Source organism: Conger conger, chromosome 14, assembly GCF_963514075.1.
Source record: "Conger conger chromosome 14, fConCon1.1, whole genome shotgun sequence".
In the NCBI taxonomy this organism is placed as follows: Eukaryota; Metazoa; Chordata; class Actinopteri; order Anguilliformes; family Congridae; genus Conger; species Conger conger.
Window position 1 is genome coordinate 42,491,774 of NC_083773.1, and position 26,591 is coordinate 42,518,364.

The 26,591-nt window shown below is 42.3% G+C and overlaps 1 protein-coding gene across 1 annotated transcript in view; it reads left to right on the forward strand.

Annotated features, from left to right (window-relative positions):
- grip2b (glutamate receptor interacting protein 2b) overlaps nucleotides 1–26,591 on the forward strand; it is a 201,053-nt gene that overhangs the window by 154,309 nt on the left and 20,153 nt on the right. Inside the window, exons 8-15 of the mRNA XM_061218812.1 lie at nucleotides 1,695–1,842; nucleotides 4,754–4,923; nucleotides 11,475–11,615; nucleotides 15,405–15,557; nucleotides 16,342–16,549; nucleotides 20,157–20,302; nucleotides 22,426–22,506; nucleotides 24,030–24,093. Of these exons, the coding sequence (XP_061074796.1) occupies nucleotides 1,695–1,842; nucleotides 4,754–4,923; nucleotides 11,475–11,615; nucleotides 15,405–15,557; nucleotides 16,342–16,549; nucleotides 20,157–20,302; nucleotides 22,426–22,506; nucleotides 24,030–24,093 (1,111 nt within the window). The remainder of the gene's footprint in view (nucleotides 1–1,694; nucleotides 1,843–4,753; nucleotides 4,924–11,474; nucleotides 11,616–15,404; nucleotides 15,558–16,341; nucleotides 16,550–20,156; nucleotides 20,303–22,425; nucleotides 22,507–24,029; nucleotides 24,094–26,591) is intronic.

Here is a 26,591-nt window from a genome sequence, read left to right on the forward strand (position 1 = left end):
GGAAGATGCTTGGACTATGAAGATGAATCATTACATTATTGGCATTTGGCAGATGCTCTTATCCAGAATACGATATACAAGAAAGTGCAAAGTGCATACCCATAACCAGGGACAAGTGCGCTGAAGGACCCCCTAGAGGGAAGTACAATTTCAAGTGCTTAGGCTACAACAAAGATAAGGACTTTGGCCTATTTGATTCATCTGAGAATGGAATTTTGTACAGCACCATTTTAAATAAAGCGCAACAGCACTTTATACAGCATAACAGAACAACTTATACAGAATGAACTGGTCTCTTTCAACTGGCCTGGTCTCTGCTGCACTTAAAAGGGTCAATGTAAGGTCTTTATTCTTGAGTGTGTAGTCTGCACCCGACTATCTCTCCATCTTCAACAGAATAACCTCCTCAACCCCAAGTAATGGAGTTCCATTGCTCAGTTAAAGCATGGCATCTCATTCATACAGTTTGAATGAGAGTTTGTAAGTTGTAAACGAGTACAGTACTATGAGATGAAATAGTCCTCTTCCATCTTCCAAATGATGCTTCGCAGAACAATGCAGCAGAACTCTGTGGACTTATATCACGCATTTGGTATGTGTGTAAAACGTTGTATCGTGTAGGAGTGATTCCTGTAACTAGGATATGCTGCCTTTAAGTGACTAGTGCGCACTTCAGTATGATGACACATTGGATTTCCACATGTTGATGAACTCATTATTTCTTAATTACTGCTTTGTTGTTGCCGTCATTAAGCCGTGAAGCTAGACTAACGCCAGTGTGTCGATAATCAGTGTTTGCTAGTCCCCACACTGAAACCAGAACAGCCACGTGGCTAGTGTTTGTCGTTGCCAAGTCAATCTTTGTTTTTATTTTTGATTTATAGCTCCCTAATCATTCTTTTATATTCAGCCTGAACTAGGTTCTGTTTTATATCCCTCAACTTATGCAGGACTCAGTTCAGTCTTTCCTCAGTGATAAGAGTTACCAACCTCTATGGTTTTATTGCTGTAATCCCATGATAAATAGAGGGAGGGTAGCATTCATATGCAAGGCATTGTGGGATAGCTACCTAGAAGTAAGAAGTAATTACCTGTTGATGAGGGCTATCAAAATTAGTTTGCACTCTTTGGAGTATTATTGTTTTATCTCAATAGGGAGAACAGTTATCAGTGCTTTGAAGTTACATGAGAGGAGGCCTGAGTAAGTAATGAGGGATGTGGAAGACAGTTCAGGGTGTAAAATTAGAGGTTAAAACTGAGAAACATATTCTTTCATATTTTCATGAAATTATGGTTTAAAACACTATCCTAATCAAATAAATTAAAATTCATAGCAAGCACTGGGACTACACAAATGTAACAATTTCATACAACAGTTCCTGGTTTGTGGGTGTAGTCTTTGATGTGAAAAGGCAACATTCACAACAAAATCTTTAAAGCAGGTTTTCTAAAAACTGCGTTTTGCAAAAATGCAACATTCGAACAATCATATCTCCAGACATACTGACTTGATCTCATCAAGTGATGCCCCATTTTGCAGCTCTCAGTCTGTACTTTAACATGCATTGATACAAGTGGAAAAAGTCACATTTTGAAACATATTTCTGAGGCACGGAGCCAGTTTTGTATTTCATTGGTTGAGCCACTCAGACCCGTGAAGCTAAATCTGTATTTCTATTGGCTGTTCCACTCAGACTCGGTGACCAATGCCTCAGGCCCCCTGCTGGTGGAAATCGCCAAGTCTCCCGGGACGTCGCTGGGCATCACCCTAGCAACCGCCACGCACAGGAACAAGCAGGTCATCGTCATCGACAAGATCAAACCTGCCAGTGTGGTAGACAGGTGTGTCTCTCTCACAGTCAACCTCATACCTGCCAGACCTCTCACTCCCGTTTCCAAACACGCATGCATCTGTGACACTTTCTTTCATTGTGACATGAACATTTTCCAGAGCAGAATGCCTAGCTGTAGCGTTCATTTTCAGAAGCTGTCAGTGTCAGGGGTGAAGGCTCTGATGTGACCGATCTACCTACAGTCTGCTACAAAATGGCTTTTGTAGTTTAAAGAAAACTTGACCCCAAAAAACCTTCCCAACAATAATACAGTAAAGAAATTACAAGATTCCAATCTGGAAGACAGCCATCTCCATTTCTGGAAAACTTTCTAGGAATTTTTCAGGAGAAATCAGTTAAAACCGACAATGATGAACCTTGCATGTACTGTAGGTATATAAAGTGAAATGTTTTATTTGTGTTGTTGTCTAAATAACAACTGTTGCTTATACTCAGTTAAATGCCTATGACTGAATGAATAATTGGAATTAATTAAGGCAGCGTTAACCCCATCCACTACAAAAACTATGACATAATAAAGCCACAAAACGGCAATTCCAAATTGTTAAAAAGACAGTTTAGATTGTTATCAGCCTCTTATTTACAATGCAGGGCAATACAACAGCAGGCTCCCCCATGCCACCCTTACGGTTTACAACCCTGACCTAGTCACTGACACAGACAATAAAAGGCGTATTATAACAATCCCTGATACAATTTCTCTATGTCAAAAAAACATGTTCCAATCTAAGAACAAAACTATACAATTCAGAAATAGCATGAATGAACGCATTGTTTTGTTTTTTGTTTTGTTTTTTCTTTATTCCACAACATATTTCTGGTTTGGTAGAAATATAAGTTTGTTTTGAAAATTATTTGATACAAACATATTTATGGAACCAAATATCCAACCTGGTTATGAAGTGACAACTGTTTTCTGACTAACGTTGAAGTTTATTTCGTAATCTGTAATGAAAAAAAGCATTTTCAAGAAAACTATATTTTTGCTGAGACTATAGCTAAGCAAATGCCATCTTGAACTACTTGCTATTGTTGCTTAAATGCTTTTCTTTGTCATTATATGAGGAGTCATATTCAGGCGACAGACAGTTTAGAAATATCACTGCCCTCACATAGCAGAATATACAGACGTGCGTAATTACAGGATGTGAACTTGCTATAGGTATTTTTTTATTGAAAATGGTTTTCTGATCATCCATGTGTCTGGACAAAAAGATATGCAGATGTTTTGTATTTTGAGAGATTTGAGGACACTTCTGGGTGCGGTTTTGGGAAAACTGATATGGAATTTCAAGGCATGTCGATATCTTTTTGTAGTGAAGTTGACATCAAGTTTGTGCACAAATATAAAGTAGTTCTGGGTTGGTCCTTGACTTAGAAATAACATTATTATTATAACATAACATTATTTGTATTTTAGTGTAACTTTAGTGTACACTGTATTTACATGCTCTAACATAAATTCTGTCTCAAATTTCTGAATGGTACAAGCCACTTCTTTAACGTCTTCATTCAACCATGTGTGTGCATGAATAGTTTTTCAGATATTGACAATTTTATAGGACTAGTACAAAATTGGTTGAAATTGCCCTCTAGGGGGGGGGGGGGGAAGTGGAAAAGGTTAATGGTTAATTGGTTGGAATGAAAACCTGCATATACACGGCCCTTGATGATAACAAGTTTGACACCACTGCTGTAAATCAAATTATGTGAAAGTGGCCTTATCATAGTCACCCGAACCTCCCTTATTTATTATTAATTTGAATGAACCATTTTAAGCCAGTCTTGCAACAATATAAACAGTCTCAATAGTAATAATAATGATAGTAACACATTTCTATCATTAATTTAACACTAATTTCTCATATCTAATGCACAACAAACAAATTGAGCAGGAGTTGATTGAACACATTGCAAAAGGTGTAAACAGCATAGTTCTGGCAGGTTGATGCAATAGACATGCATTCAGGACAGATTTGCATACAGCAGCAGACAAGCTAAGAAAGAACAGCCAGAAAAACATTAGCATAGAAAGCATTAGTCAGAATTGCACTGCACAGGCAGTCAAACCAATGTAAAATAAGCATCACAGCATATCAGAGCTCAGGTATCTATCTCTAACGCAGATTAAAAGCGGTTTTAAATAAAATGTGGGACCGCTTCTCAGAGTTTGTGTTTGGGTATCCACAGCAGGGGAAGGCAGCAGAGAGCCGGGTCCCCTACTGTCAGGCCGTGAGTGTGGCTGACGGTGGGCGCAGATTTGCATGCTCTCTGTTTAATAATGAAGTAAAGCAAAGTTAAATATTTAGCTTTTTAATGAATTTCTCAATAACTCTCCTTCATGAGTTGATGTCTGTGCTCATCCACTTCCATGAATGTGGCAGCTTGGCTGCAGTTTGCACTTGAGCTGTGCTGCCAAACAGTGAGAAATGTTTGATAAGTGTGGCTCTCTGGCTGGTCATAAATATTTTGCCTATATTTATCTATCACAGAAGTAATCTAGGGGTAGCCTGTAGCCTAGTTGCTAAGGTACAGTACTGGGACCTGGAAGGTTGGTGGTTCAAGCCCCGGTGTAGCCACGATAAGAATTAAGATCTGCACAGCTGTTGGGCTCAAGGCCCTTAACCTCACATTGCTTGGTCCCTGCATACTCTAATCAACTGTAAGTCGCTTTGAATAAAAGTATCAGCTAAATAACTGTTGGTAGTGTATGTACGTGACATTACATTACAGGCATGTAGCAGACGCTCTTATCCAGAGCGACGTACAACAAAGTACAATGTAATGTACTGTGATCTCAGTTGATTGAGTATTTTGATGTTAATGATGACCTTTTTTCCCCCAATTCTGCCCCACACCCCCCCTTGCGTCCCTCGCCCTCGCTCCCCCCCTCCCTCCAGGTGTGGGGCGCTGCACGTGGGGGACCACATCCTGTCGATCGACGGGACGAGCACAGAGCACTGTGGGCTGCTGGAGGCCATGCAGCTGCTGGCCAGCACGGCGGACCAGGCCAAGCTGGAGATCCTGCCCCACCACCACAGCCGGCTGCCCAGCCAGCCCCAGGACTCCGGTGAGCGGGGGGAGGGGGGAGGCAGGGCTTCCAGCCGAACCGAATATGGACCAAGTGTCCGTTACGTCACCCGCTGACTATCCGTGGGCTCGTGAAAAGCGCTTTGAAGCCTGGGAAGTGAAGCTGACCGGCGCCACCATTTTGTACAATCTGGAGCCGGAGACGATGCGGCTCCTCCACTAAGCATGTGAGAGAGAGCGACGTAATCTGTCCCTGATTCGTCCACAAAATATTTATGTATTGTCCTATTAGCATAATAACTTCTAAAAATTGGCACACGGGGAAGAATTAGATGAAGACTTGACTAACAGCACAAGCTTGACTTGTAAAATATCCGGACATGTCCCTTGTTGTTTCTTACAAGCCATAACTTAAACTAAAAGCAAACAATGCTTTAGCATGTGTGTAAATCTGGCAAGTGTAAACGGGTCCCCAAACAGAAAAGTAGCTTGTAATACATATATTTACAGTGTGTGCCTGGGTCTGTTGTTTTCTACAAGCTGCATTTTCATTTGGGACACGATTTTGCCCGGGCTGATGTATGTGCATATTTTAGCATTTTTTGCTAAGTGGGAGATACCAGTGTCCTCAGCAGGTATTCAGCCTGGCTCACAAAATTATCTTTGATACTGAGAGGCACATGGAACTGGAAAACTTAAATTTGCTCAGGTTAAGCAGAAACCCCATGGGTGGGCTAAAATACTGCCACTGGAATGGCAATTACCTTCAAAGAGTATTCACCTTCCTTGAACTTTTCAAAGTGAAAGTATTCACCCACCTTGAACTTGCACATTTTGTCCAAACCTGAAGCTTTTATTGCGCTGATATACACTTAGTGAGCACTTTATTATGTATTTATTAGACTTATTTTTTATTTCTACTGTTGTAGCCTATCCACTTAGAGTTATGATGTGTTGTGTGTTCAGAGATGCTCTTCTGCATACCACTGTTGTAATGTGTGGTTATTTGCGTTACTGTCACCTTCCTGTCAGCTTTGACCAGACTGGCCATTCTCCTCTGACGTCTCTCATTAACAAGGCATTTTTGCCTGTGGAACTGCTGCTCACTGGATTTTTTTTGGTTTGTTTTTTCGCACCATTCTTTGCAAACTCTAGAGACTGTTGTGCATGAAAATACCAGGGGATCAGCAGTTTCTGAGATACTCAAACCACCCTGTCTGGCACCATGTCTAACCATCATTCCATGGTTAAAGTCACTTAGATCACATTTCCTCCCCATTTGGTCTGAACAACAGCTGAATTGACTGATTAAATATTTACATTAACAAACTGGTGTACAGGTCTCCCTAATAAATTGGTAACTGAGTTTATTTACCATCGGAGTAGATTCGACACATATACAGTGCGATTAGCTCTCTTCCTGATTTGTTTCACTGAATGGTTTCAGATCTTTAGACAAAACATAATTTTACAGAAAGGGCACCTGAGTAAATACAACACATTACGACACAATTCATTATTTCCTTATTTCAAGCTATCTGACACCCATGTCACCCATGTAGAAAAGTCATTGTCGGCTTATACTGAATAACTGTTTGCACCATCTTTAGGACAATTAATTACAAGCAAATGCTACTTCTATAGTTTTGATAGCAGTGTTTCACATCATGTGTTATCCCATTCTTCTTTGCTTCTGAGTTTGGGTTTTGGGTTTTGGATCAATGAATCATTCAGGAACATTTTTTTATTCTTATCATAAATGGTAGGCATTTATATAGTGCATTTATCCAAAGTGCTGTGCAACTGATGCTTCTCATTCATACATACATGCAATGCACCAACCAGCTTGTCAGGAGCAATTGGGGGTTAGGTGCCTTGCTCAAGGACACTTCAACACACCCAGGACGGGGATTGAATCGGCAACCCTCCGACTGCCAGACGACCGCTCTTACCTCCTGAGCCAATGTCGGCCCATAAATGTATCTTAAACTGTAAATGTAGCCTGTAAAACAGCTGTGCACACGGACGAATTAGCGGATGAGTCATCAACCCTAAACATGTTCATGATTCGTCATTTTTAAATGGTTGATGTCACCTTAAGAGTCAGTGTTTTAATCTCCTTAAGAGATTTCAGCTTTCAGCTGTCACATCTCTTTTTGTCAATGGCTCCAGTGCCATCATTTTTCCCCGTCAACTGACTTATTTTATCCTCCTGAAGGAAGATAGGAATTTCATTTCTTCAAAAGTCGTGCAAGATGAGCTTAGCGCAAGCTGTGTGGAGTGAGGATTTGCGTTTTTTGCATTTGGTGAAGAAACAAAACACAAGGTTTTCCTGCTGTGGTGGCTTTCATCTTTGGTAACTTGGATGGTTAACATTGCGGCTGTCGAGTGAGACAGCAACACACGATAAGGTATTACGATAAGTTATTCAGGATAACTTTTTACTGCGATAAGTCATAAAGGGAATCAGGTTTACTTGAACTGCCAGGGTCACTCAGACTCTAGTTAAGGCCACTTATCAACATTTAGGCTTGGAAATCCCAAAATAATATGACAGAGAGTCAGTTTGGTCGATGCTAATACTCTGCACCCCTATTTTTTGGACTTGAGCTGGCTTGAATCCCCAAACAGATGATTGACGTTTATCTACGTGTTTGTGTTCTTTTTGACGATGTAAGTAATGGTCTGATAAACGTCACCTGTCTCTGCCGATTGGCTGGGAAGGGACCTCGAGACACGGAGAACCACACTTCACACCGAGACACGGAGAACCATACTTCACACAGAGACACGGAGAACCACACTTCACACAGAGACACGGAGAACCACACTTCACATCGAGACACGGAGAACCACACTTCACACCGAGACACGGAGAACCACACTTCACACAGAGACACGGAGAACCACACTTCACACAGAGAGCTGTCCCCTCATACCGTCCCCCGACACCCAGCCAGAAGCAGAGTAGCGCAAACGTCTTCGCTAATCCCCGGCCGCTGGTGTTGTTCAGCGTACCAGTCATGCCTAAGGAACAGACGCACAGTACCAGACTGCCAGTTTCAGTGCAAACAAGGACGAGCTTCACTCTGCCAGAGGAACGCTGGCCGAAAGCCCCAGAGTGAATATTTATTAACCCAGATTCTCACTGTCTGTGCACTGACATCCTGCAAGACACAAACAAGTCGTGATCGTCTAACAAGCAACTTTGTGTTTTTAATACCCGATTAGGCGGGAAGTAGGCAAGATGGACGTCCCTGACACAGGCTGACATGTAGTCAGCATTTGTCCTTAACTTAGGCTAAAAATGAAATGCAAATATCCCTTTCATCCCTTGCAAACACCATTTGGTGAGTTCAGTGGACAGTAAAACTATCTTGCCAAACAGAGCTTGTGTAAAGAAAAGTGTAACTTTTGCATCTGCCTGCATAAGTTACTGTGAGGACTGATATTCAAACAATACAGCTAGGTGTGTAGCTTGGTCAGAAAATATGTATATTCTAGTCCAATGTTCTCCCAACAAATGTGTGGATCTTATCTTGGCTACACCAGTCATGGACCTTTGCCACTAGGCGATATGCTGTCTAATCGATTTTTTTCACCCAGTTGGTTTTTGAAATCAATGATCAGAACTTTAAACAGTTAAAATTTAAGTAGTTAATTTAGATGTTTTTATACCAACTGTGTCAAATAAACCAAGCACCAAAAATGACATTATTACCTGTATGAGCATTTTATGTGGAAAAATAGCATTCCATTTTTTTTCAATAAAACTAAAATGTGAAAATCCCATCTGCAATTCCCCAGCTATGGAGTCTTTCGTCACATCAACATATTAAAATGAACTTAATCCACTGAGACAAAAACGTGTTTTAACTAATAACCTGAAACCATAGGTTCATATACAGTACATAGCTGGCTGATAAGACCCAGGTGGCTGATAAGACCACAGACATGGCAACACTACCCAGCCGGTGTCGGTACATGCTTCTGCTTACCCGTTCAATGGGTTCCAATGGGAGCTGCTCGAGTGAAGCCAGTTCATGGAGGCGGCCATGTTTGATTTTGGGGCTTTTTGGCAACAGAGCATGCGCAATGGGTACCTAAACAGGTACCGACATTTCTATGGAAATCAGTACCTAGAGAGTAAGTGCTCCAGTGTGAAGAAATGGGGTCCATTTACTGTTAAAGCAGTAAGGCTTTGAACGGGCTTCAATTGTGTCACCATCCAAATGCTCATGGACTGAGCTGTAACTTATATTGTGATTCTAACCTAGCTTGTACCGGGAACATTGATTAGCGCTTTGTGTTAGCATTATATTGACCAATACCATTATACACAAACGACGTAGCCTACAGTAAAATGCATTCATGTGATTTGCCATCTCTGTACATCTAGCTGACGCTGGACGCCTGGTAGGCAATTTACAGCCCTCACATGATGCTGAAAATATGCGAATGTTAGTTTTAATAACACAGATTGTTGGTCCAAAAGTACTCTTCCCAATATCGTAGTGCAATCTGTGAATGTGGGTGTTTTTCCCCCATGCATACTGTAAGTGTGCCATTGTCAATCTCGGCAGAATGAAAATGGCTTTTCTCAACCATGGAAAAGGGGGATGAGCTTTGACATAACATCGGCTGCCTCCAAAATCACATACTATCTTTCTATTTAGGATGTCAAAATTAGGATTAGTATGTCCGAAACCACAAGCTGAATAAAAAAAGTGTGCTAAAGCTGCCTGGATGACACTCTACATTCGGTGAAATATCAAAATGTGCAAACACTGTACACTGTTCTGGCACGGGTGTATGTGCAAATTTTACCACTAATACTTTGCTTAGTGGAACATAGTTAAAATTAATGGATATATTTATGTTTTTCTATTTTATTTTCTGTTTTAATTGAAGTCACATCAACTGGCTGTTGTCATCAAGCGCACTGTTTTAAGTGTCGGTGTTCCATGACCACATAGTATGTCAGAAAAGTTAATGTAATGTGCCGTTGCACTGGCAGGCACAATGTATCCAATTTCCTGGAATCTTCCTGATCATTGTTCAAAAAAAAAACTACAGTTAAAAGAAAGGACAATGTTTAAAATGACAAGAAAATATTTATCCTTGAAATTTGCATTGTTATTATAATCGAATTTTCATCGTTTTTTTGTCATATTTTTCATCCGAGTTTTTTTTTTTTAAATGAAAAATAAAACCTGAAAAATTCAATGATTGCCAGAAGGTTTTTGTTGTAACCAGGAATTCACGCACCTGATTTAATGACTGAACCAGTCAAACCACCAAAAATTCCCTTGAATAGTTGTGTGTGTGAGTTCCTGGTTACAACAGAAACATTCTGGCAAGAGCATCCCAAGGACTCTAGTTGAGAAACAATGCCCTAAACTCTGCCCACAGGCAGGGCAGGGTGCCCTCTACAGGGCAGGATGGGGAATTGCAGCATAAACACACACCTCACATCTATACATGAAGCAAGCTGTTGGCTGACATGACTTCATTAGTCCAGCACAGATGAGTCTGCTCCTTGTTCCTGCTGAGAATATCTTTTCCAATCAGAGGCGTTCGAGCGAGATATTATCATTCAGATGTGACGAGTGCAAGCCCAGTGGATTATGGTGAAGCCGGCTTTGCAACAAGCAACGCCGCATTATGATTATTAATGATAAAAATGCTAATGAAACTCTCCAGCATGATATTTTCATTTAATAACCCTTCCCGGCAACAACGCACAGTGTCTCTGTATACCCTTGCGCAAGGTGAAAATGCTGCATGAAAAATCTAATGTTTTAATTGGTTAGTCGATCAGGAAACTATCACTTTAATGGTTCAAAATGCGAGTGGCAGCATGTAACATTAATACTGTTCTGACAGTTAATACATATAATAATTTCAAGACCCCTGTGACCTTTCCATCTGTAAATTCAGCATTTTTAGTTTTCCATTACAGACTGTAATGTACAGGATGTAAAATGACATTAGCTAAAGTAACACTAACCATGATTGATTGCATGTGCTCCACTGTTATTTGTGAGCGCAGCAAAACATTTTTATCGATGTTGGACTAATTTAAACTCTCTGTTTTAATGGGAATGCCTGTTCTTTTACAGAACTATCTGTGAAGGATAAATTATTCCATGAACATGGTGCCTAAATGGTCACATGATATGAAGTAGTATGTGGCAACTGGATATATTCTGTTGAAACTCACCTCATTGATAACTGTAGCTCATTAGATAGGGATCATATTTCATGCTTTACAATCTTTCTCACGTTTCTTGGGCACAACTTCACATAGGACTGCAGCTATAGTCTCAGACACTTTATTCTCTCCCATACTCAGTAGAAAAATATAATTTGAAACATTCATACTTATAAAGGTTTTAGTACATAAAATGTGAAGTGTCGTTTCGTTCTTTAGAAGGTGAAAACTGTCCTCAGCTCAAATTAGTGTCTAAACAGGAAGTAAGGTTAACCTATGATGTCACACAAAATGGCTGTTCAATTTTTAAGGTAGTACCTCTTGTTTTGGAGAAATTAAGAGTGTGACAACTGTCTTTTATCATTTTTTTCCTGCAGTGAAAGTGCAAAAGAGTGACCATCCACATTCGTGGGACCCCTGTGTCAACTACTGCCAGACCCAACACCCCCCTAGCCACTGCAAGACACCAACATGGACATCTTCCAGCAACCCCACCAACAGCCAAGACTACTGCAAATGTAATTAGACTCAACAGCTGCGGGAGGAAAGGAATTTAGGCCTAGTTATAGGCCCTAATGAGCTGACATATTCCACCAAATTTTTAATTCTCACAGAGGAAATTAATGTGCGAACGTACGGATTGCACATGCACAGTATGTATCATGTTGTACAATATTGTAAGTGTTGTACAATTGTATGTGGCATCAGACATGGGCAACAGTATACGTATATTGTATGTATTCCTCTGTAGAGTCAGGGTCTGTTCCACAAAGCAGGATTACAATTAGCTGGATAACTGCACAAAATAAAACCCAGAACAGATTTTGCTTCATTTCATGTTCCAGATTCGGGTGGGGTCCTGGGGGCTACTCTGTGCTGTTATCCGGCTAACTCTGTGATCCCGCTTCATTAATCAGTCCCCTGGGCTATTAATGTAGTTTAGTAATACCTACAGTAATGCAAAACGAAGGAATTGAAATGGTCTGCACCTTCTTGCATATTAGAAGGAGGGATCTGCTGGTCAGAGCTGATGTGTGTTTCCCTGTTTCTGCAGCTCTGGCCTCTCAGTGTGTGTTTCCCTGGTGTTTCTGCAGCCCTGGTCTCTCAGTGTGTGTTTCCCTGGTGTTTCTGCAGCCCTGGTCTCTCAGTGTGTGTTTCCCTGTTTCTTCAGCTCTGGTCTCTCAGTGTGTGTTTCCCTGTTTCTGCAGCCCTGGTCTCTCAGTGTGTTTCCCTGGTGTTTCTGCAGCCCTGGTCTCTCAGTGTGTGTTTCCCTGTTTCTTCAGCTCTGGTCTCTCAGTGTGTGTTTCCCTGTTTCTGCAGCCCTGGTCTCTCAGTGTGTTTCCCTGGTGTTTCTGCAGCTCTGGTCTCTCAGTGTGTTTCCCTGGTGTTTCTGCAGCTCTGGTCTCTCAGTGTGTGTTTCCTTGTTTCGGCAGCCCAGGTCTCTCAGTGTGTTTCCCTGTTTCTGCAGCCCTGGTCTCTCAGTGTGTGTTTCCCTGGTGTTTCTGCAGCTCTGGTCTCTCAGTGTGTGTTTCCCTGTTTCTGCAGCCCTGGTCTCTCAGTGTGTGTTTCCCTGTTTCTGCAGCCCTGGTCTCTCAGTGTGTGTTTCCCTGTTTCTGCAGCTCTGGTCTCTCAGTGTGTGTTTCCCTGGTGTTTCTGCAGCCCTGGTCTCTCAGTGTGTGTTTCCCTGGTGTTTCGGCAGCCCTGGTCTCTCAGTGTGTGTTTCCCTGTTTCTGCAGCTCTGGTCTCTCAGTCTGTTTCCCTGGTGTTTCTGCAGCTCTGGTCTCTCAGTGTGTGTTTCCCTGGTGTTTCTGCAGCTCTGGTCTCTCAGTGTGTGTTTCCCTGGTGTTTCTGCAGCTCTGGTCTCTCAGTGTGTTTCCCTGGTGTTTCTGCAGCCCTGGTCTCTCAGTGTGTGTTTCCCTGTTTCTGCAGCCCTGGTCTCTCAGTGTGTGTTTCCCTGGTGTTTCTGCAGCTCTGGTCTCTCAGTGTGTTTCCCTGGTGTTTCTGCAGCCCTGGTCTCTCAGTGTGTGTTTCCCTGTTTCTGCAGCTCTGGTCTCTCAGTGTGTGTTTCCCTGTTTCTGCAGCTCTGGTCTCTCAGTCTGTTTCCCTGGTGTTTCTGCAGCTCTGGTCTCTCAGTGTGTGTTTCCCTGTTTCTGCAGCTCTGGTCTCTCAGTGTGTTTCCCTGGTGTTTCTGCAGCTCTGGTCTCTCAGTGTGTGTTTCCCTCTTTCTGCAGCCCTGGTCTCTCAGTGTGTGTTTCCCTGTTTCTGCAGCCCTGGTCTCTCAGTGTGTGTTTCCCTGGTGTTTCTGCAGCTCTGGTCTCTCAGTGTGTGTTTCCCTGGTGTTTCTGCAGCTCTGGTCTCTCAGTGTGTGTTTCCCTGTTTCTGCAGCCCTGGTCTCTCAGTGTGTGTTTCCCTGTTTCTGCAGCTCTGGTCTCTCAGTGTGTGTTTCCCTGGTGTTTCTGCAGCCCTGGTCTCTCAGTGTGTGTTTCCCTGGTGTTTCGGCAGCCCTGGTCTCTCAGTGTGTGTTTCCCTGTTTCTGCAGCTCTGGTCTCTCAGTCTGTTTCCCTGGTGTTTCTGCAGCTCTGGTCTCTCAGTGTGTGTTTCCCTGGTGTTTCTGCAGCTCTGGTCTCTCAGTGTGTGTTTCCCTGGTGTTTCTGCAGCTCTGGTCTCTCAGTGTGTTTCCCTGGTGTTTCTGCAGCCCTGGTCTCTCAGTGTGTGTTTCCCTGTTTCTGCAGCCCTGGTCTCTCAGTGTGTGTTTCCCTGGTGTTTCTGCAGCTCTGGTCTCTCAGTGTGTTTCCCTGGTGTTTCTGCAGCCCTGGTCTCTCAGTGTGTGTTTCCCTGTTTCTGCAGCTCTGGTCTCTCAGTGTGTGTTTCCCTGTTTCTGCAGCTCTGGTCTCTCAGTCTGTTTCCCTGGTGTTTCTGCAGCTCTGGTCTCTCAGTGTGTGTTTCCCTGTTTCTGCAGCTCTGGTCTCTCAGTGTGTTTCCCTGGTGTTTCTGCAGCTCTGGTCTCTCAGTGTGTGTTTCCCTCTTTCTGCAGCCCTGGTCTCTCAGTGTGTGTTTCCCTGTTTCTGCAGCCCTGGTCTCTCAGTGTGTGTTTCCCTGGTGTTTCTGCAGCTCTGGTCTCTCAGTGTGTGTTTCCCTGGTGTTTCTGCAGCTCTGGTCTCTCAGTGTGTGTTTCCCTGTTTCTGCAGCCCTGGTCTCTCAGTGTGTGTTTCCCTGTTTCTGCAGCCCTGGTCTCTCAGTGTGTGTTTCCCTGTTTCTGCAGCTCTGGTCTCTCAGTGTGTGTTTCCCTGGTGTTTCTGCAGCCCTGGTCTCTCAGTGTGTGTTTCCCTGGTGTTTCGGCAGCCCTGGTCTCTCAGTGTGTGTTTCCCTGTTTCTGCAGCTCTGGTCTCTCAGTCTGTTTCCCTGGTGTTTCTGCAGCTCTGGTCTCTCAGTGTGTGTTTCCCTGGTGTTTCTGCAGCTCTGGTCTCTCAGTGTGTGTTTCCCTGGTGTTTCTGCAGCTCTGGTCTCTCAGTGTGTTTCCCTGGTGTTTCTGCAGCCCTGGTCTCTCAGTGTGTGTTTCCCTGTTTCTGCAGCCCTGGTCTCTCAGTGTGTGTTTCCCTGTTTCTGCAGCCCTGGTCTCTCAGTGTGTGTTTCCCTGTTTCTGCAGCCCTGGTCTCTCAGTGTGTTTCCCTGGTGTTTCTGCAGCTCTGGTCTCTCAGTGTGTGTTTCCCTGGTGTTTCTGCAGCTCTGGTCTCTCAGTGTTTGTTTCCCTGGTGTTTCTGCAGCCCTGGTCTCTCAGTGTGTGTTTCCCTGGTGTTTCTGCAGCTCTGGTCTCTCAGTGTGTTTCCCTGGTGTTTCTGCAGCCCTGGTCTCTCAGTGTGTGTTTCCCTGTTTCTGCAGCCCTGGTCTCTCAGTGTGTGTTTCCCTGGTGTTTCGGCAGCCCTGGTCTCTCAGTGTGTGTTTCCCTGTTTCTGCAGCTCTGGTCTCTCAGTGTGTGTTTCCCTGTTTCTGCAGCTCTGGTCTCTCAGTGTGTGTTTCCCTGGTGTTTCTGCAGCTCTGGTCTCTCAGTGTGTGTTTCCCTGGTGTTTCTGCAGCCCTGGTCTCTCAGTGTGTGTTTCCCTGGTGTTTCTGCAGCCCTGGTCTCTCAGTGTGTGTTTCCCTGTTTCTGCAGCTCTGGTCTCTCAGTGTGTGTTTCCCTGGTGTTTCTGCAGCCCTGGTCTCTCAGTGTGTGTTTCCCTGGTGTTTCTGCAGCCCTGGTCTCTCAGTGTGTGTTTCCCTGTTTCTGCAGCCCTGGTCTCTCAGTGTGTGTTTCCCTGGTGTTTCTGCAGCCCTGGTTTCCAGCAGCTTCTCTCCCGGCTCCACCACCACGTCGGGCTTCACCAGCCAGAACTCCTCCACCCTGCCGCGCACCACCATTCCCATGAGCCCCCGCAACTCCATGCTGAAGAGGAGGCAGAGGAAGAAAGAGCACAAGAGCTCGCGTACGTGAAGAAGCATATCCATCTATTCTCACGCCGCAAACCAATCCTGTGTTCCCTACATCACAGCAGGGGTCTCAAACACCCAGTCTTGGAGGGCCGTGGTGGCTAGATTTTGTGGATTCCTTTTAATTAACAGCCAAGTTAGACCTTGGAAGCCAGCCCCCTGTTGTGTGGAGTCCTTTTTGTGACATGAATTGAAGAGGTAGTTCACCCAAAAAATAAATTAATGTTACCACTTACATAGAGTACTATCTAATCATCCAGATATAACAGATTTCAACGGTGTCAAAAAACTAAATTCCTCTTCCCAAACACAGTATAATGACACGGTTACTCTCAAACATCCACAGAACTTAGTTTCTACAGTTTTATTGAGAACTGCTTGTTCTATCAATGTATGCAAACTGTGTGTATCTGCAAAGTTTCAAACAACACACGCTAGTATTGTGGAGCACAGTAAGAGAGTGTTTCAGTGATAATGTCACCCAACACAGATCTGCCATGGGTTCCCTCAGCATTTTGTTGTACCATCTCATGGTAAAATGGTAAAAACGAATGTCATTTGATAAGGGCCATTTTCCTACCTGAGGCAGAAATGATCTTTTTATTTTTGCACATTTCTTACACAAAAGCTATTTGAGTTCAACCCTGCTGCTGACGACCTGTACAACTACAATACAACTTCTGTTCTGTAAATATGACTGAAAACCAGCTCTATCACTTAAGTATTACGTCCATTGTTTCAGAATTACGATCATACTTATGAATTTTATTTGAATTCCAGCCTCTCTTTCCGCTCCCTCAGTGTCGCTGGCGTCCAGTTCGGTGGGGCCAGGGGGGCAGATCGTGCACACGGAGACCAGCGAGGTCACCCTGAGGGGCGACCCCCTCAACGGATTCGGGGTCCAGCTCCAAGGGGGCATCTTCGCCACGGAAACACTCTCGGCCCCCCCGGTCATCCGCTTCATCGAGCCGGACAGTCCCGCTGAGAGGTGAGATCACCGCGGCGATGCCAGGCCCGACCCAATGTTTTGGTTCAGAGTGTCGGGCCGTCAACTGTATATATTGAAACCCGAATTTAAGGAGTATAAACACAGGCAGACGGTGAGTCAACATGTCAGTGAGCCTTTTTCAATGACAGGAAGGGATTTACAATGGTTTTGTAACAATGTTTTCACACAAAAATCTTACCTTTTGTACCTTTAATATCAGCTACCAATTCAGACCCAGCAAACCAGGTAAGGTGAGTTAACTGTGTGATTAACTGCTATAATTGATCAATTTAGTGCTGAGTAACAACAAAAGCCAGCACAACCTGCGGCTCTCCAGGACCAGAAGCAACCATTTCAGTCCCAATAAATAAGGTTCAATGAGTTACAGTGGGCACTGGAATTATTGCCACCCCTGTCTGACAATGCACAAAAAAACAAAAGATACAGCATCAGCATGTTTGGCGTCAAAATATGAAATATGGCAGTGGGTCAGTGATGTTTTAGGGCTGTTTTCATTCCCGAGGTCCAGGGGCACTGGTTAAGTCATAAGGCATAATGCATTCCACCAAGTATCAGGCAATTTTGGCTGACAATCTGCTTGCCTCTACCACAAGGCTAAGATTTGGCTGTACGTGGTTTGGCTATCCAGCAAGACAATGACTCAAAGCATACCTCAAAATCCACACACAATCTCCATGACAACAAAATCTATGTTCTGCAATGGCCATCTGGCGCCTGCACCTCAGTCCAATGGAAAACCTGCTGAACTGAAGATTCCTGATTCACCCACCTTTCCAACTCATGCATTAAAAATCACAACTAGCCGAAATGCAGACACGTGTTTGATATGTATATTTAATGAAGGATTTGGCTATCAGGATCCCAAAATTCATAACGACAGGCTCTTTGTACTTCAAAGGAAAGTGGGTATCTGGGCCAGGACTCCTTTGTGAGTCAACTGAGTAACTCCTTTGTGAGTCAACTATTCTTCTGTTCTCCCTCTCATGGATTATAAGATGTGGCACAAAGCAAAAAACTTCTCAAAATGGTTTATCGTCCAATTGGGGCAGCCTGTAGCCTAGTGGCTAAGGTACATGGCTGGGTACCGGGATGTTGGTGGTTCAAGACCTGGTGTAGCCGCAATAAGATCTGCAAAGCTGTTGGGCCCTTGAGCCAGGTCCTTAACCCCACACTGCCCCCTGCTTAGTCTAATCAACTGCAGGAATTTACAAATTATTATAATTATTATTTTTAATTTCTTGTTTAGTTTAGCATTGTCCTATTTATACTGGACACCAAAAATTCAGGTGAAAGTGAATGTCAATTTATACCTTTTGCAGGAAGCTCATAATGTAACTGCCAGTTATTCAGCAAGTAGAATCAGGAGCTTGGGCACCTTTCATCGCTTTCACTTAATCCTTAAATCTTTGAATGTGTATGGCTGGGCTGTAATTACCTGCTAAAAATATCTTAGAACCGCATTACGCCCACGTGTCAATACTGCACTCGACAATGTTAGTTGTGTTCCAAATAATCTCCAGTGGTTTATGCTTTGCTGTGGGATTATTTCAGGGCTGCCATAGTCCTTGAACATCATTGAAAGTTTGTGAATTCGAGAAAAGAATACGGCCTTGATAGTTTTTGAAAGTGAACATGGTCCTTCAAAATGGTTGATACAATTGAACCGAAAATGAACTTCATTTGTGTTCCCCATTGCTCAAATTAGGGGGTTCATCAGCATCCCTTTTTTTCACCCCCCTCCCCCACTACCAATCCTGCCTGAACCGGAAGTATGTTTGTGGTAAATTTACATTTGACATTTTTGTCATTTGGCAGATGCTTTTAATCCAAAGTGCATAGGTTCTTCCACAAGTTAAAGCATAACATCCATAACTAGTAAAATTCACATGAAGCACTGTTCTAAACAAAAATACGGTCATTGCAAGTGCAATTTTTGCAGAGTAGGCTACAGTAGCCTGTACAAACATGAACCTGACATTGTGGTTCATGTCCAGACTGTAATTAATACATAGCCATCAACACGGGATCCAAGTGACCATCTAAACAAACCATGGCTTTTAAAGGGTGCCAAAAACCGGCCTACACATGGCCCGATGCAACAAATCCTTCAAACTAAAATTTATATTGATGTGTGTTTGATTAAACTGTTCTACTGAAGTGCATTAAATTTGTCCAAGCTTCTGTACAGCATTTCAAATTCAACTGTTGAGACTGTGATTAACCATAATTCATGTTGCAAAACACTTGTGTTGAGTCCTTGAATGAGGGAACTTTGCCTTGGAAATCATTGGAAAGTCATTGAATCAGATGTTAAAGAAGGAGTGGGAACCCTGTTATTTATTTATCTATTTTAGAGAGCAGCTTATTTGATTCCTGCCTCAGTGCAGCAGCTGTTTGAGGCCTGTAAGGGTAGCCTTTTATTTTTACTACTATTAGACCACTTTCTGAATTAAGTGCTTACTAGGAGCCTTTCTCTGTCTCTCTCCTAGCAGACAGACAGCCTTTGACCTTAATGTCTCTGCTTCTCCTAGAAGGGGGTAGCTAGCACATTCCGGTCTTACAGCAAGGTCAATAAGGGGTATTCAGAAGTCAAAATACTGATAAATGTTCGTGGCCAGCTTCATGTCTTTTTGTTTTGGTAAAGTCCCCCCCTCCTGGGAGAAAGTACTGAAAAAGTCTTACTGTGTCTGATTCAAATCAGAGAGCCGGTAAGCTCTCTCACTTTCTGTTATTTCTTTGCAATTAAACACAAAAGTTAAACTCAAGTACAGCTATCGTTGTTTTACTGGGATCTGTTTTATCAGACAATGCTCACCTGTGAAATGTTAAAAGGGCATTTTTCCCTAACAGGCCAGTGGCAGTTTGCTAATGTCCTAACGCTAACACTGTCATGTCACTCAGTTTAACGCTAACCATCTCACTCAGTTTAACACTAATTTCACTCATTCTTGCTTCGGTATTTTTTGGAAAATATAAGTGTAGCTTAATTGTAAGTGAACTTTGGTGAAAATTTAAATGCAAATAGCACAATGTTAAATTGTTACAGCTCCCCCCTGGAGCAACGTGGGGTTGAGGCACTTGCTCAAGGGCCCATCAGCTGCACTGAACTTATTGTGTCTACACTGGGGCCTGAACCATTGCCCAATGCGCACAATAGATTAACAATCACATTAAAAATGTAATAAAATGAGAAGCCACTTCAAATTAGGAATATTTTCGGTCTCAGACATGACTTTTAAATGTCAAGCAAGCAATCAGCTTTAACCTTCATATCATCTTTGTGGTCTATTTGACCTCATTCACTGATTGACATCTTTTAAAAGACAGGTGATCTTTTCATCTTGATACTGTATGATTTTTTTAGTGTTCTAATTTGGTGGGATTAAACAGTAAAGATGAAATAAACATGATGCTTTCCTGTATATACAAACTTACTGCATATTTACCTCAGCAGGAGGCTTGGGGATAAAAAAGCAACGGGCTTTCACCCTTTGATGTGTGAGACAATGGACCTAAGCTTAGATATGAGTTTGGGGAGAGTAACAGTCTTACCCCCGCGTTGCGTGGTTTTCGTTGTGTCCCTCAGGTGCGGCTTGCTCCAGGTGGGGGACAGGCTCCTGTCAATCAACGGCATTCCCACAGAGGACGGAACACTGGAGGAGGCCAATCAGCTGCTCCGAGACGCAGCTCTGACCAATAAAGTCACTCTGGAGATTGAGTTTGATGTAGCAGGTTGGAGATTCATTTTTTGCCCCTATAGACCTTGCCCCTATGTATACGTGGTTTCCTTTAGCCTAACAAAAATTGTTTGTGATCATGAACTATGAGTGATTGTGTTGACAGTGGACATGATGGGAAATTAATGATATACACTTGGGGTAAATGTAGAAAGAAATGTAAGAAGTAGGTCATTAGGGCGGTAAAGCAGATGTTTTGGGAACAATACTTCCAATATACTGCTCCCTATTAAGTAGAGCCGTGAAAGCTAAATATAAGCAAAACTACATAGTGTTGAAGTGTGGATTCAAAGTATATTTTTCATGGTTTAAATAGATATATGTATACTGAATATGATGGGATTTCAGTTCTTAAAAAGTCATGTTTTGCATTTTTAGATTGCTGAGATAAAACTCCGCCTCCCATAATGCTTTCCCTTTCATAGTGACAAAATGTCCACCACTGGACCATCCTATAACGCCACCAACAGTGTGTCTGTATTCACTTATCTTCCTGACTTGTACGTTTAAAAAAATCCAACTTAACTGGCATGATTCTAACTTATAAACATGAATACAAATATGATAAATTAGTGTAATCAGTGGCCTATCCCTGGCAACCTGCAACCAATGTCAAACACAATTGGGGAAAAAAAAATGTTTTGGTTCGTCCCATGAAACTGGCCTCTACCAACATCCACTTCACCTCCCCATTTGAAATGAACTTTGAAATACTGTCTCTTTTGTTACGGTGACCAGACGCCCCTGGTTCCCGGGGACAGTCCCCTGATTCGGTGTCTTGTCCCCGGCTGGCACCGTCCCCAGAAATGTCCCCGGATTGAGAAAAATATATTTACAGTACTGTGAAGAAAACTGGTCAACCAGCTACCAGTTGTTTCAAAACATAGCGTGAGCTTTTTATTCAGCAGGGTTGTTATACATAGCCCCCCTTATTTCAGGGGACCAAAAGTAATTGGACAATTGGCTGCTCAAATGTTTCTTGGACACGTGTGTTTCATCATTAGTTAATGAGTAAAAGGTCTAGAGTTGATTTTAGGAGTGCCGACTGCAATTAGAGTTGTCGTCTCGCAACATGAGGACCAAAGACGTGTAATTTTCATACAAGAAATTAAATTTCTCCAGCCCCACATTTCACTGATAAGGGAAACGCTGAGAGAGGCTTATCTTCCCAGTAGACCTGATGGTCAGCTGGTAAAAGAACATTCCTGAGCCTTGGAGATATTTATTTATGGATATTGTTAGTTATTTGCCCCCAAACTTCACCCGGAGAAATATCATTTAATTTATGATTCTGATTCTGAATCATATGACTCATATATATATATATATATATATATATATATATATATATATATATATATATATATATATATATATGGAGTGTGATGTATGGTTATGGTAGCAATTTATGAAAAGTATGTCATGTGGCACATTTGATTGTACAGGATTGTAAAAGGAAAACCCCATTTGGGTATAATGATTAATTATTCATCGTAAACCATCCAAAATCAGAAAGTGAAGAGCTTTCACACTGATATCAGGGAGTAGTGTATACACAAGTTGTGAATACATAGAAGTCCAAGTCTCCAAGAGTCTCAATGGCCTGTTGTCATGATTTTACAAAAGAACGTAACATTTATGGACTGACTAGTCAACAGAATGCATATGAGCCCATAAGAAGTATACACAAATACGGCTTTTTAAACTCCTTATTGTTGTCAAAATGCTGGCATTACATCAAAGCAAGTCTAACTTTCCATTTATGAAAAAACCTCTTGATACTATCAAGAGTTGACAATGCAACACCTTGGCACTGATTTATATTGAATAAGATCTAAGTTTGATAAGCACGAGTGTGCTCACCTAGATTTTGATTGTTGATAGCGATTACAAAATCAGCCTAACCTGTTTATAAAAAAGATAATGGAAGAATGTCATTCATACAAACTGGTGTTTTTTTTGTGAGCTGAGAGCTGTGAAAAAACACCCTCCCTTGTATATTTGTATCTGAGGTTCAGTTGAATATCTATCGTTTTGTGTGTTCTGAAGAGAGATTGGCCGTCTGTCCACGCAGTGCTCTGAACAGTTTTGTGTCTTCCCCCCCTTTCCCCCCCGTAGAGTCGGTGGTTCCCAGCAGTGGTACGTTCCACGTGAAGCTTCCCAAGAAGAAAGGAGTGGAGCTGGGAATCACCATTAGCGGTGAGCCTCACTCCAGAAACACCAGCCCCTCCATGCTACGAGGCTGGGAACGCTGTCTCTCTCTCTCTCTTTCTCCCCCTCTCTCTCTCCCTCTCTCTATCTCCCTCTCTCTCTCTCTCCCTCTCTCTCTCGCTCTCTCACTCTCTCTCGCTCTCGCTCTCCCTCCCTCTCTCTCTCTCTCTCTCTCTCTCGCTCTCCTTCTCCTGCTCTCTCTCTCTCCCTCTCCCTCTCTGCAAAAAGCACAGAAAAGAACATATAAAGAAAAACTTTGATCTAGAGCAAGGATGGGCAACTCGCAGTCCTGGAGGGCCGGTGTGTCTGCAGGATTTAGCTGTCACCAGTTACCCTGGCTCAATCAGCTAAATAGCCACATGAACCATGAACGATTGACTCATAAATTAGACCACAATAAAATACTAACAAGACAAGAACATTCATCAGCTACGGTTTATATCACGGAATGTGGCTATAAATGACAGATCATGTAAATTAGTTGTCGATTTCATATAACGAATGAATGAATAAAATGAATAAAATTGCCATTTTTGCCCATCAACTACACTCAATAACCCATAATGACAAAGTGAATTAGATAATTGGTGCAGGTATCTGTTTCTGCAACCAATGTATTCATGCGTTCACATTTCAAATAGTAGACAAATTAATGAAAGTTTATGAAAGTTTATGAAAAACACTTAAAGTAATGGGTTATTCCACTCGTACTAGTGTGTGGCATATTTATGGCATATGTGATTGATGTGGCACTCTTTGCTGCACTTGATGTGGGCTCTGAAGCTACTATGGCCAGCGTTTCCCCGTCCCCTTTGGCTTTTGGGGAATGCTTTGTCTGTGGGGCTTTTTCCACGACTGACCACCCAGTGCTGCTCAAAAGTCCGTATGGGAATTTTTCATCTGGGAACATGCTCGATAGCCCTGGGTAAGTTCATGGAGTACCCTGGGAAATGTGAATCTCGAAGCAGTGCTTGTGGAAAAATAGTTTTTTCTCCTGGGAAAAATAGTCAGGGGTTGTTTATGCGTGAGAGCTGAGGGTTGTCATCTCTGCCAGTCCACCTGGAGATGCGCTGGGACCTCCCTGCGGTTTTTTTATTAGAGGCCCTCGTCCTTCTCCTGCTCTGTCCCTTTCTTCTCCGTCCTTCTCGCCTGAAGCCGGCAGCAAGTCGACAGATCTGGAAGTTTCTACTAATTAGAGATATTACAGACTTCAAACAGAATTATTCTCATGTGAAAAAACCTCCTCCACATTTTAAAAATGCATACTGCATGCCTTTTGATTTTTAACATCTTTCTCAATGAATCCCAGAGAGATCTTTCTATTAAGTATAATTTCTTATCACGATATTTTCAAGTACTGGCTAGTATACATACACACAGTGTAGTGTCCATTGGTAGTCATGCCTGGTTGTCTTGGCTCTTGTGTGTGTGTGTGTATTCATTGGCTTTTGTATGTGTATTGTTGAAGTTTCATACAGACAGTAATTTTTTTTCTCTTCTGACCCTGAAAGCAAGCAAGAAACCGGATGAGCCACTGATCATCTCTGACATTAAGAAGGGCAGCATGGCGCACAGGTACAGTCCCTGGCACAGTACGAACGCAATGCTTCATTCCTTTCACAAAATCACACCCCGCCAGCTAAAAGAGTATTACTTGAATGAACTCATCTTCTTATTTCATAGATATTGTCATTATTGTTGATATTGTTATTGCTAAAAACTTGATTGAGGCTGCCTGGGATTACCTGGAGAGCCAGAAGCAAGTGTGACAGCCAAAGACTGCAGAAGAACTGTGGCATGTTCTCCAATATGTTTGGTGCAAACTACTGCTCTTTACTGTATGTTATTCGTTATTTAGAACCTTTCCTTTAATTATTTCTGAAAGCATTTTAGCTGTACAAAACGTTGTAGCTGTGAAGTGCACTTTTTACACAGTACTGTACATACAGTTGTTATGGCCCAATCTCTCCCATGGACCTCGGGGAGCACAGCTGGACAAAAAAACACATTACAAAGGAATCAAAAAAGGAAAAACTGCAAACATAACATGGCATAAAACACTTAGCTGAAACCAGCGGCTACATCGGTCTCAAAAACACAGGCCTTAAAAATGCCCTTCAAAAGTTGACTCTTCACAAAGTCTCTTTAAAAGTGTCTTAACTGCAGAAACTTCCACCTTTTATTCTTTTGGGGCAGCTGAACATAATTTATTTATAATCAGATAATTAGTCAACTGGCTGCCACTGAAGGAGCCAGACACATGCATGTAGGGGGACGTAACACAGTGCATACATATTATATAAGCAATGTCCATGTATTTTAAATATTAACAATTTTGGAATTTGCTTTGTCCCCGAGGTGAGCTGATTATCTTTTTGAAATAAATTCTAAATAAATACATTCATATCTGCTGTGAATTAAAGCTTCTACAAAATAAGTTCTACATCATTTCTTGTGCATAATTACAGAATATTAGGCAAAATCTTAAACCACGACCAGTCAATACATTTAAAAAAGGCCTGGGCAGGAATAGTTTAGGCCTACAGGCTCAATTTTTTTATCTTGTTTTATACTAATGGAGTTATCTTATTTCATTTATTTTACAAAGGTTGTAGGCAGAAAACGTCTCTTGTTTTTAATTCAACAAAAGGCATAGCCTTGAAGAAATAGTATTTTCTCCAGCAGTAACCTAATTAGCAGCACTACGGGTGACAATGACTTTTAAATGTCTTGTCGTTAGTAGACCACAGAGCCAGAAAAATTCCGAGGTACTCCACATACTGCTTCCATATGTAATTGCGTAGAAAACAATTCAATAAAGCTGTGGTTTGAATGGGTATTTGTTTTTGCACAGTTCTGAGCCAGCTTTAGAGGGAATTTCACCAGGAAGCTGGCATTAGCACCCTGCTCCTCTTTCGACAAAAAGGACCTTTTGTTTAACATCAGAACAATGACCGTGAGCTGAGCTTTAAACAAACTCCACATTTGATGTATTATTTATGTTAGCTTTCTTTTCAGTATACCTTATTATAAGATTTATTTTGCACTTTGCAGGATTGTACATGGTTTGACTTTTATTTATACTGCTGTCTGTATCGGAAGATTCATATTTATTTCTAACAATGCACGTTACAAGCCCCACTTTCAGTTTTTATCATAGACGCAGAAATACACTTTGTTGAAATAGAAAAGGTTTAAAAAGACCTGCATTGAAATCCAAAAATAGATTCTGCATATGGTTGGTAATGCTTTATTATCATGATTATTTTCATAGACAACAAACTAAACGTTTCTCTATCAGCATATACAGAACATGCTTCATTTGAGTGCTGTGTGCATTCTGGCCTTTATCCCTGGTGTGACCACCAGGGGGAGACAGTGTCCACTCAATCGTCACATACTGCCAGCTCAGAGCAATGTAGGATCTGGCCACTTTATTCCCTTCCCTTTGAAGTCAGTGACAATGCTGGCTCAAAGTATATCTGGATTTAATTTACTACCAGGGACTTGGCTGTGTGTATTCTCTCTATCTGTATTTCAAACACTATAAAAGAGAGAATTGTCTGTTGATTTCCATGAAACCAGGGGTGCACAACAAGGGCCGATCCGTTTCAGGATTCCGTGCCAACTTCTGCTCTTAATTATTTAATTGACTCAATCATATGTTATCTGACATGTGTACGAGTACCAGCTACAGCTGCAGACTTGCAGTGTATCATAATGATTTTACTGTGCTCAAGTACAGGCTTGAACCCGGGATGATTTATAGAGATGTCAGCAAATTGAAAACAAGGCAACTGGGTGGAACCAGAACCAGTATGCAGCGCTGAGGACCCCTGCAGTAAATAGAGTTCCTTATCTGCTGCTGCTGGGGTAGCTTCCATTTTGAAGTCAACACTCAGTAATGTGCTGGGCCATCACTGTGAGGAATTCAGCAGAGTGGTGACAGAATGATTAGGCAGGACTGTGGTGTTGGCTCCAGGGTGAATCCAGCTCTGTTAGGAAGCACATGTTGGACACATGTGAAAGGCGTGCTGTTTTCCGTGTGCTCAGAGCACATGCGTGTGAAGAAC